The 12,194-nt window shown below is 35.1% G+C and overlaps 1 protein-coding gene across 1 annotated transcript; it reads left to right on the forward strand.

Annotated features, from left to right (window-relative positions):
• The first annotated feature begins 7,078 nt into the window (after window positions 1–7,078).
• On the forward strand, window positions 7,079–11,031 carry LOC133782875 (calcium-transporting ATPase 3, endoplasmic reticulum-type). The gene is made up of 2 exons (XM_062222300.1): window positions 7,079–10,263; window positions 10,790–11,031. The coding sequence occupies exon 1, from the start codon at window positions 7,196–7,198 to the stop codon at window positions 10,202–10,204; it is 3,009 nt and encodes a 1,002-aa protein (XP_062078284.1). The 5' UTR covers window positions 7,079–7,195; the 3' UTR covers window positions 10,205–10,263; window positions 10,790–11,031.
• The last annotated feature ends 1,163 nt before the right edge of the window (window positions 11,032–12,194 follow it).

Below are 12,194 nucleotides of genomic sequence, written 5' to 3' on the forward strand. Positions count from 1 at the left end.
CCGATCCTGGCGGGATGTCGGGTCTTCACCTTGGTAGTCCAAGGGTTCGCTTTGCACCACATCTTCCATCGCAGTATCGGGGTTGACCGTAGCATTTTTGTCAACAGCGGATTTTCTCGTAGTCACCATCTCTTTAGCACAAAGTGAATACAAAAAACGTACACAGAAAAAGAGCTGACTAACAACTTCCTACAGCTCTCAATGAAAGCACCAAAATGTTTACCGAGTTTTTCGGAAACGAATACAAACAGAATAATAAAAAGATAAGAACTGTAGAAATGCTGAAATGTAACTAAACAAACAGTGTTTTTACGTGGTTCAGGCGTTAACAAGCCCTAGTCCACGAGTCGATGTTATTATACTTGGAAAAGGTTACAGTAAGATGGCTGGTGCACAAGAACTTCACACACTCACAGTGTTTCTCTCGGGTTCTCTTGAAGAAGATGAAGCTAGAGAGATTTTAGTAGAGTTTTTGCTATGTGATCTATTGGCCGACCCTCTTCTTGTAAAATGAAGGGGTCTTTATAGCTAGGGTTTCAGATTAGGGTTTTTCTCTACGTACATGAGTCTTAATTACACCAGCCATAAATAGGGGATACAATTACTGTAGTAGCATGGCTACAAGACTCTATGTGGGTATATTTACGTGAAAGTATGGGGAACACACAAAGTCAGCCGTCTTTTCCAAGTTGTCAGCGGAACAGTAGGCGAAAAGGTACCCTTAGGCGTGCTGGGATGTGTGCGGCTTTGACTTGACAGGCGTGTCAGGCGGGATCCTGTGTCAGGCAGATATCATTCCAAATATGCCTCCTCCAGGACTCGACCATTTGGTTTTGTTCCGTGCGAGGCACGGAACTGTTTCCGCGGAGACCACTCGAAGAGTTTCTCCTGGAAGGGGCTTCCCCGAAGGATACCCCTTCGGGAGTCCGGGAGAGTTGACGAGTTTCCGTGTTGTGTTTGCTTGGAAGAGTAATCCGGACACTAAACGGGAGAGGCGAAGCCTTTCTGTCCATCCGCGAGCTCTGGTCACCTACCGTGAAAGACATCGATAATTCTGCTTCCCCGAGGACATCAATCTAAACGCTATCCGGAAATCTGGATAACAAGGGTCAACAACATTTATGTCATACATTATATTAAACATATTTTATTTATTTTTATGATATTTTTTATTTATTTAAAATTTATATGATAATTAAAAAAATAATAATAAAAATAAATACTTAACGGAAATTATTAGTTTTAACAGTTATTTATTTTTTTTAATGTTAACTTTAACATAATATTCTTATATTTAATAGTAATTTATAAACATCACTTAAAATAAAATAAAATAAAATATGATATTTTTTAGATATTTTACAATAATAATTATATAAAATTGATAAATAATTAAACAAATTAAAATATGATATTTTTGAAATATTTTACAATGATAATTATTTAAAAATAATAAATAATTAAACACATTAAAATATGATATTTTTTTAGATATTTTATAATGATAATTATTTAAAAATAATAAATAATTAAACAAATTAAAATAGGATATCTTTTATATATTTTATAATGATAATTATTTAAAAATAATAAAATCATATGTTTTATAACTTAAATAAAATTTAATTAAACTTAAACTCATTTATTAGAATGATATCATATTAATCATAAAATATAATCTAATGTCAATTAGTAACAAATTGTTTTTTAAAAAAACTAGTAAGAAACTTAAATTTAAAATCTGCGTGTAATATTTAATATTACATTAAACATATAATATATAATCTCTTGTTGTCACTTCCAAATTCAAAAATATTAAACATATAATATAATCTACTGTCAATTAGTAACAAATTGCTTTTTTTTAAAAACTAGCAAGAAACTTAAATTTAAAATCTACGTATAATATTTAATATTATATTAAACATATAATATATAATCTCTTGTTGTCACTCCCAAATTAAAATACTAGAACAAACATAAACTTAAACCAAATTAAATAAATTATTTAATTAAAATATTATATTTATTTGAAATTTATATGACATTAATATAAATTTAATAAAATTAATTAATAAATTATATAAATAAAACTAAGAAAATGTGCATTGCACGTTATTTGTATCTAGTGTATATATATCTTATATATAATAAGTGTGTAGATAACGGAAATTTTTTATTTTAACGGTTTTTTTTTTTATTTCGTTATCTTTAACAGGATATTCTTATATTTAACCGAATATTCTTATATTTAACGGTAGATTGTAAACATGTCTTAAACTTAAATAAAATTGAATAAATGAATAATTAAACAAATTAAAATATGATATTTTTGAGATATTTTACAATGATAATTATTTAAAAATAATAAAACTATATATTTTATCTTAAATAAAATTTAATTAAACTTAAACTTAATATTATATTAAACATATAATATATAATCTTTTGTTGTCATTGCCAAATTCAAAAATTAGAATTGCGTATCCTAATTTCAGCACGAGTTTTTCACTCAGATCGCGTGCAGCTAGCAAATAAATGCATGGAAGAAATAGTCAAGGAGTCCATGTACTTTCCATAAAGACAACACGATTTTCATGATGGTTGTCCGAGCTAGGGATGCGTAAATTGATAAGCACGAGCTTATAATATTTATAAGCCACGGCCTCCTCAGTACGAGCTTGACGGTATATCCAACTCGGGGTAATTTGAAGATATGGCGTATCCGCGGATCCCCGAAGACCCGGATACTATATACGATCGTTTATGGCCAACCTGTGATATTTAATGTCTCGGATATTAGGAGACTATTTATTTCATGATCAGATCATATCCTAGTATAAATAGGAATATTTCATATTAAATGTAGTAAATACGCAAATCCGTGATTGACTCACGGGGTTACCCAAACCTATCCAAGAAATTTCTCTATAAATACTGAGAATATTGGACAGGAAAAATGACGATTATTCTGTAATACCGAAACTCTGTCAACATAGAGAGAGAAAAGCAGTAATAATATAGACTCGTGGACTAGATGGATTTTAACCACGTAAAAAGACCAGTGTTCTTGAGAGTTATTTTCTTACTTCGATTTATCATCAAACACTAATTCATCCTTGTTATTTTCTTAATTCACTGTTGGTGAAAAACCGCGTCAACAGTTTGGTGCTTTCATTGAGAGGTGAGATTAGTGCTTTCATCAAATTTCCAATCAAATCTCATCATGGTGGTCACTCGCTCGATGCACGATAATGAGATGGAATAGCCTGGCGGGCAAGGGACCCACCATACCGCTGTTCCAAATGAGCATGGCCCTGAAGTTCAGCAACGACCAGGAAAGCAACCAGTGGGCCACGACGATACTAGGAGTTCGGCGTCATTGCCCCTGAATCCAAACCAAGACTACTTAACTGCGGTAGAATTGGAAAACATGCAGTTAAGGTGCCATCTTGCTAAGGCAAACATGCAAATCGATGAAGTTTTGGCTTGGTTACCCCCTCTTGCAATCGATGTTAATGTTGGAAAGAGGCAAAGTGGGTCTCATAAGTCCCACAGGAATAACCGATCAAAACCAAGTCGGTCAGTTAGAACTGCCACCCCAAGTTCTGTGCCCACAGCGCGAGATCGCCAAAATGCTCAGCCTAGTGGCCCTCCTAGGGGTCATCGGCAGGTCAGTCGATCGGTTAGAACCGTGACCCCAAGTTCGGTACCACTGTCGCATGCGCATGGGAATACCCATGGTAACCCACGAGGAGGAGCCGGAGCAGGCTCACAGAGACAAAATGTTCTGACCAACCCTCCTGCGTCATGATCGGATCGCCAGGCACAAAGAGCTAGAAATGGTGTGGTGGAGTGACCGCGGGCTAATTTAGTTTGCCCTGATGGGACAAGAATTGCCTCGCCAGTTAGGCATCCCCCATCACCCATAAGACATCCGACATCGCCTCGTTCTGGACGGGACATTCCTGCTTTGAGAATCAATCATCGTTATCATTATATATATTTACAAATTGTGAAAAGAAAAATACCAAATGAATCAGTTTACTATATATATATTTGAATATGTACTATGTCACAATATGATTTCTTTTTATAGGATCATTAGGGCGCTGTTAATTATTTCAAGACTTTACTTACTAGTATGGGAAAAAGCTTAAAAACAAATTAGCTATAGAAAATTTTGATTTTTAGTTCATTATTTAAAAATAGTAACACAATTTTTTTTTAGAAAACATAATTTATCACCATCAATATATATTAATTAATTAATTAATTTAAACCAATTAAAACCAAATTCTTTATTTTGTGTATTTATATTCTAATATTTTCTCTCTTTTTTTTTCAATTTTTTAATTCATTTTTTAACAACCTTTTATATCGATAATACAAATAAATAAATTAATTAATTAATTTAAACTCATTAAAATTAATACATTATTGTCAAGTTATATGTAATTATGTGCTTAAATAATTGAGAGCAAACGCTTTTTTCTTTTTTTTTATTATACTTTTTTTAATCTATGGTTAATAATAATAATAAATATTTATTCCAATTATTTAAACTTTTTATTTAAATAATATAACTGTTTAATTAAATTGTAAATATAATAATAAGCATAATTTTTTCTCATTTTTTATTCTAATAATAGTTATAATAAATGTCAATTAAAAATATCTATACATAATAATGATAATTAAGCTATCTATTTTTATTTTTAATCTTTTGAAAAATTATGGGGTCCAAAAGTTAGTTTTAAAAATAAATGGTCAAAACAGACAATCGACCAAAATACGTAGCCCATATAAACAATATATATAGGGTTTTTACCGGCGAAAATACCAAATGTTTTCACGTTGTTCCACTTTTACACCCAATCTTTATTTTTCGCGGTGAATATACCCAAACCCACATGAATTGTGTATTCGTCACTACTTAACCCCTAACAGTGTTAAAAACGCTTACGTGGCCAATTGCGTGTACCATTGTTGACATTAACCCATAAATTCTTGTAAACCATCAAAGACGAAGAAGAAGAATATTTATCTGACCAGAAGAGCAGTACCCAAGTTGCCATTAGAGATGAAATCACTGATAATAAGTTTCTCATCAAGGTCCCAACAGTAAGCTCTCAATTTAACAATATTTGGGTGTTTGACTTTCCCAATGGCCTGAACCTCAGCCGCAAATTCCTTATACCTCTGGTCACCACCCTCACCCAATCTCCTCACCACCATTGGAATCCCATTCCTGAGCACCACCTTATACACAATCCCCAAACCACTCTTCCCCAACACGTTAATGCCACATAATTTTAAATAAGAACTCTCACCCGAAACCCAGAAATCCTCCTCCACCGTCTGCATTTCGCTGCCTAGCTCCATCGTTCGGTGCCATCGCCGCCCCTCTCCACCACTCAGTCCATCGCTGGCGACTGCGATTCCTCCATAGCCATCTCCATAGTTGGTATTTCTCTCTCCAAAAACGGTTCCCTCCCTCTTAAAAACTCTCACCTAAAACCCATTTTCCTCCACTGTCTCCACCACTCAGTCTTGTATCCATCTCCATAGCTGACTGTTTTCCTCCTCAAAAACTCGAAACCATTTCTATAGTCGAGTCTTCCCTATCTAAAATGGCTATTCTTAGGAGCGCTGGTGAGCAAGCCCCTGAGAAGACAATGAACGGTGGCTCTGAAGGGTCTTTCGAATGAAACCCATCTCTGCCTAGCAGGAGGAGTAAGAGAGCCCGTCCGAGGAAGAATAACCATGATCCTCTTGAGATTTTACATCGTTCAACCAAGATGAAGAATAACCATGCCATGGCCGGTCATGGCAAAGAAAAGAAACGATAGGGAGAAGCAGAGAGGTCGGGGAGAAAGAAGAAAGAAAATTTAAAAAAATATATATTTTATTTTATTTTAATTATAAAATTATATAATTTCAAAATTTCGAATCATTTTTTTTATTTTAAATATTTTTTATTTAAAATTATGTGGCATTGACGTGGCAATAACACCTCAGCTTTGTCAGACCACGTCAATGCCACATAAGCACTGTAAATGGTGTTAATGGGTGGGTAGTGACGGAGACACAGTTCATGTGGGTTTGGGTATATTCACCGCGAAAAATAAAGATTAAGTGTAAAAGTGGAACAACGTGAAAACATTGGGTATTTTCGCCAGTAAAAACCCATATATTTTTAACATTTTGACAAAATACGAGGTCTAACAATTAATTTTTAAAAATAATGAGTCCAAACGAGCAATCAACTAAATTAAAGGGTTCAAAATGGTCTGAAGTCTTACACAAAACATAAATTATATATAATTTAAACTTTTTATAAAGAATTTTTACCTTTTGACAAAATACATGGTCCAAATTAAAAGTTAATTTTTTAAAAATGAAGCGTCAAATTTGGTAATCAGCCAAAAATATTGATCTATCTATTCCTATTTTTAACATTTTGACAAAACACTTGGTATAAAAGTTAATTTTTAAAAGTAAAAGGGTGAACCGGATAATCGACCAAATTAACCCTTATGCAAAATATAAAAATTTATATATAATTTAAATTTTTTATAAAGAACCATGCGAGTGTATAAAAAAATAAGAATATATAAATAAAAATATGCGTATAATTTTTTGAATTTTATTTTCAACACTTTAAATTATTAAGAATTTGTTGAAAGCGTGTAGATGTTTGTTGTACAAGGAACACCGTCATAAAAAGAAATTGGGGTCAAAATGCCCCAATATATCTATATAATAAGCATGTTGAACTAATAAAATGAATATGATTCTCTATAAAAAAAAATTAAAAATATATTTTTTTTAATTATTAAAAAAAAATTCTGGAAGAATGGTTATATTTTCTAATATTTATATATTTTTTTTTCAAAAAGAGTACATTCCTCTCTCTCTCTCTCTGAAGTGTTATATTGATATTTGATTTAATATTGGGCCAAGACCCGAATAGCCGGCCTTAATTTGTGTAGATATTGGGCCAAGATGCGAAGGGCCTTACTTCAATCTCACGCTTCATAGGATTGTGCCCACGAGTCAACGATCTGTAACGCACAAAGCCCTATGTGGCCCAACGAGAAGTACAGAAGTTAAGCAGGCTATGGAGAAAGACTCTTGAGATCGAAGCTCTCTTCTCCGACTCCGATCCAATCCAATCCCTGCGCTGCTGCTAATGGAGGACGCTTATGCTAGATCTGTATCTGAGGTGTTAGATTTTTTTGGTGTGGAACCCACCAAAGGCCTGACCGATGTTCAGGTCGCTCAACATGCCAGAGATTACGGCAGAAACGTTCTGCCAGAAGAGAGAAGAGCTCCGTTCTTGAAATTGGTATTGAAACAGTTTGATGATTTACTTGTTAAGATTCTAATTGTCGCAGCTATTGTTTCATTCATTTTGGCTTTGATTAATGGAGAGACTGGTTTAACTGCATTTCTAGAGCCTTCTGTTATTCTAATGATTTTGGCTGCCAATGCCGCCGTAGGAGTAATTACAGAAACAAATGCCGAAAAGGCTCTTGTAGAATTACGTGCATATCAAGCTGATGTTGCTACTGTGCTTCGAAATGGTTGCTTCTCTATAATTCCAGCAACAGAGCTTGTTCCGGGAGATGTTGTTGAAATTTCTGTCGGTTGCAAAATTCCAGCTGATATGAGAATGATTGAGATGCTTAGTAATGAATTACGTGTTGATCAGGCGATTCTAACTGGTGAGAGTTGTTCTGTGGAGAAAGAGCTCGAGTCGGCGATTGCAACGAAGGCCGTGTATCAAGACAAGACTAATATTCTTTTCTCGGGTACAGTTGTGGTTTGTGGGAGGGCTAGAGCTGTTGTGGTAGGAGTTGGTACTAACACTGCCATGGGTAGCATAAGGGATTCGATGCTCCAAACGGAAGATGAAGTGACACCATTGAAAAAGAAGCTGGATGAGTTTGGTACTTTTCTTGCGAAAGTAATTGCTGGGATTTGTGTATTGGTGTGGATTGTAAACATTGGTCACTTTCGTGACCCTTCTCATGGTGGATTCTTGCAAGGTGCAATTCATTACTTTAAGATTGCAGTTGCCCTTGCTGTTGCAGCTATCCCCGAAGGGCTTCCGGCTGTTGTAACGACGTGTTTGGCTCTTGGGACAAAGCGGATGGCACGGTTGAATGCCATTGTTAGATCTTTGCCATCTGTTGAGACCTTGGGTTGTACTACTGTGATTTGCAGTGATAAAACGGGTACTCTGACAACTAATATGATGTCTGTTTCGAAGGTTTGTGTTGTTCATTCTGTGAATCGTAGCCCTCTTATTGCTGAATACAGTGTTAGTGGGACAACTTACGCACCAAAAGGAACTATCTTTGACAGTAATGGCAGTCCGATTGACCTTCCAGCGCAATTGCCTTGTCTTCTTCACTTAGCAATGTGTTCAGCTCTTTGCAATGATTCCATCTTACAGTATAATCCAGACAAAGGGAATTATGAAAAAATTGGGGAGTCAACTGAAGTGGCTCTCCGTGTACTGGCGGAAAAGGTTGGTCTTCCGGGCTATGACTCCATGCCTTCTTCTTTGAATATGCTGAGCAAACATGAACGTGCATCATACTGTAATCACTATTGGGAGGATCAGTTAAAAAAGATCTCTGTGGCAGAATTCACTCGTGATCGAAAAATGATGAGTGTACTTTGTAGCCGAAATCAGCTGCAAATTATGTTTTTGAAAGGTGCTCCTGAGAGTATTATTTCGAGGTGCACAAGTGTTCTATGCAATGATGATGGTTCTACTGCTCCTCTCACTGCTAGCACCAGAGCCGAGTTGGAATTGAGATTGCAGAGTTTTGCTGGAAAGGAAACATTAAGATGCTTGGCTATGGCCTTGAAGATGATGCCTGTGGGTCAACAGACTCTCTCCTATGATGATGAGAAGGACCTGACATTTATTGGATTGGTTGGAATGCTTGATCCACCAAGGGAAGAAGTGAGAAATGCTATGCTTTCTTGTATGAATGCTGGCATACGCGTCATTGTTGTCACAGGGGATAACAAATCAACAGCTGAATCACTTTATTGCAAGATAGGAGCTTTTGATGACATGGTAGACTTTGTGGGTCGCTCTTACACTGCTTCTGAGTTTGAAGAATTACCACCATTGCAGCAAACTTTGGCATTGCAACGTATGGCACTCTTCACTAGGGTTGAACCTTCTCATAAAAAGATGCTGGTTGAGGCCTTACAACACCAGAATGAAGTGGTTGCAATGACTGGTGATGGCGTCAATGACGCACCTGCACTAAAGAAGGCAGATATTGGAATTGCTATGGGTTCTGGAACTGCTGTGGCTAAAAGTGCTTCAGATATGGTTTTGGCCGATGACAATTTTGCTACAATTGTGGCCGCTGTTGCTGAAGGAAGGGCTATATACAACAACACAAAGCAATTCATTAGATACATGATCTCTTCTAATATTGGTGAAGTGGTTTGTATTTTTGTTGCTGCTGTACTTGGAATACCTGATACACTTGCTCCTGTGCAACTGCTATGGGTTAACTTAGTTACTGATGGATTGCCTGCTACTGCTATTGGCTTTAATAAGCAAGACTCTGATGTAATGAAGGCTAAACCTCGCAAGGTGAATGAAGCAGTAGTCACTGGATGGTTGTTTTTTCGTTACTTGGTAATTGGAGCTTATGTTGGCCTTGCCACAATTGCCGGATTCATATGGTGGTTTGTTTATGCCGAAAACGGTCCTAAACTTCCATACAGCGAACTCATGAACTTCGACTCATGCTCAACAAGGGAGACAACCTACCCATGTAGTATTTTTGATGATAGGCATCCATCAACCGTGTCCATGACTGTGCTTGTTGTTGTTGAAATGTTCAATGCTTTGAACAATCTTAGCGAAAACCAATCTCTTCTTGTTATCCCTCCCTGGAGTAATTTGTGGCTTCTTGGTTCAATCATCCTAACCATGCTTCTTCACGTACTGATTTTGTATGTGCACCCGCTCTCAATTCTTTTCTCTGTGACGCCATTATCTTGGTCTGACTGGGCTGCTGTCCTATACCTTTCTTTTCCCGTCATAATCATTGATGAGGTGCTGAAGTTCTTCTCAAGAAAGTCCAGCAGTGGGTTGAGATTCGCTTTCAGATTCAGAAGACCTGATTTACTTCCCAAAAGGGAAGTACGGGATAAGTAGTGGTAATCTACGGAGTGTGTCACTCAAATTTATCTGACTCGCATATTCTTCGATAGTAGGTATGATGACCAGTGCACTAAAATTGCTCTCTTTCTCTTTATCTACACGATACACACCACCAAGAGGCCCCTAAAATACACAATCTACACTGTGATGAGATTTGTGTAGCCAAAAAGATGAACCCAAATCATGGTGAATGGAATTTTCTTGCCATTCATTTACTCCCAACTTTTATTTTATCTGATCTTTCTTGCAACATTATTTGATTTATTGTAACAGCTTAATTTTATTGGCAATAAAAATCACTGCTCAACCACTTTTCATTTATAATAATGTCAGTCTTTGGGTTTGGGTTATGGATGAATTATTGTCTCTATTTTAGGTTCTATGGTGGTTGTATTCCACGTGACCTTAGGAAATAGAGTTATTTTTTGCAATTTTAAACTTAAGTTTATTAAAAAAGAATAATGTTAATGCAGATCTCTATTTCCATTTGTTTATGTCTCAAGTAAGATTATATGTTGTTGCTTTGCAAATTGATCTTTTGCAATGGTGAAAAGTACTAAAGTGAATTTTATTCTGCAGGAATTCAAGCTGTGCTTTTGGAAGAATTATTGTTGTGCAAATAAAAGTCAGAAAAGAGGATGAAAGTTCCAATATGCTAGAGAAAATGTTGCCATAGTTGAGCCCGACAAAATTTTTGTTGTAATATTATAAATTTCTAATCTTATTGTGATGTAATTATATAAACTATTATAGTTTTTTTTTAAAAAAGGGTTTAAATTAGAATTAATGTTATTAAATTATATCATGATTTATTTATGCTATAGATTATAATGCCATTTTATAGCTTTGAAGACTAAAAAGAAATAATTTGGAATATTTGAGATATTGTTATTGATTCAGTGAAATTATATTGAGGACTAAAGTGGTAGAAATTTTATGTATTTGTGATCAAAGAGTAATTTTTTTAGAAATAAAATTGTACGAAAGGAGAAATAAAAAGTTGTATTTTTTAGAAATAAAAGTTATGTTTTGCCTGATAACTTGTTTATCATTGTGAAATTAGGTACCATTACAATGTGGCTGATGCAAGATTGGCTCAACACAAATAGAAATTATAACTTGCATACACAATGCGATACAAGACAAACAACTATATATGACCATATATATTAAAGTAGAAATGACAAGTAAACATTTATGAGTGTTTGTTTTGAGTAATTGAGTGACTTGGAAGGTATAGAAAGGTATATGATGGAGGTAATATTAAATTCAAGTGCATAAAATAGTTAATTTTACCATTAAAATACATGTGGGGCCCACAAAAATTATTAACTTTATCTCCTGAAAATTTAAAACATGGAAAATGTTTTAAATTTTTATTCTCACATTCACTTTACCCCATCCATACCAAACATTCTGAGCGACAATGCAGTAGATTTTGTGGCTTGTTGACTAATGTAAGACGAGCAACGTGGCCTTCCCACTAGAGAGCCTCGTTGCAGCAATAATTTTAAACGGTGATTTCATTTTTCTCTTTTTTAATTATACTTTTACCTTATTGTATATATTATATATACTAGGTATAAGTAACGTGCGCAATGCACCTCTGCTTAGTTTTAAAATTGTAAACATTGTTGTTGACCGCGTTTTTTGCCAACGACGTGTGAACGTCAAAATCGATAAAAACCTTCAAGAGAAATAAACGACACAGACGATTTTTATAGTGGTTCATCCCCAATGTGTTGGTAATAGCCTAATCCACTTAGAGTTGTGATTATAGATCTGCACTCAAGATCAGATGAACCTGAGTCAACTGAGTTTCTTTAGTGCAGATTACAAGAATACAAGAATTCTCTCAAATACAAGTGTACTCTCTCTCTAGAAAATAAGAATTCGAATCAGAAGTTCCAAAAGTCCCATTTATGAAGCCATAAGCCTTGTATTTATAGGCTTAGGATTGTACAGATGATATCCCCCCTCATCG

Source organism: Humulus lupulus, chromosome 6 (genome assembly GCF_963169125.1).
Source record: "Humulus lupulus chromosome 6, drHumLupu1.1, whole genome shotgun sequence".
Lineage (NCBI taxonomy): Eukaryota > Viridiplantae > Streptophyta > Magnoliopsida > Rosales > Cannabaceae > Humulus > Humulus lupulus.

Excerpts from the sequence above, each read along its gene's own strand:
- LOC133782875 (XM_062222300.1), top strand. The coding sequence starts at position 7,196 with ATGGAGGACGCTTATGCTAGATCTGTATCTGAGGTGTTAGATTTTTTT.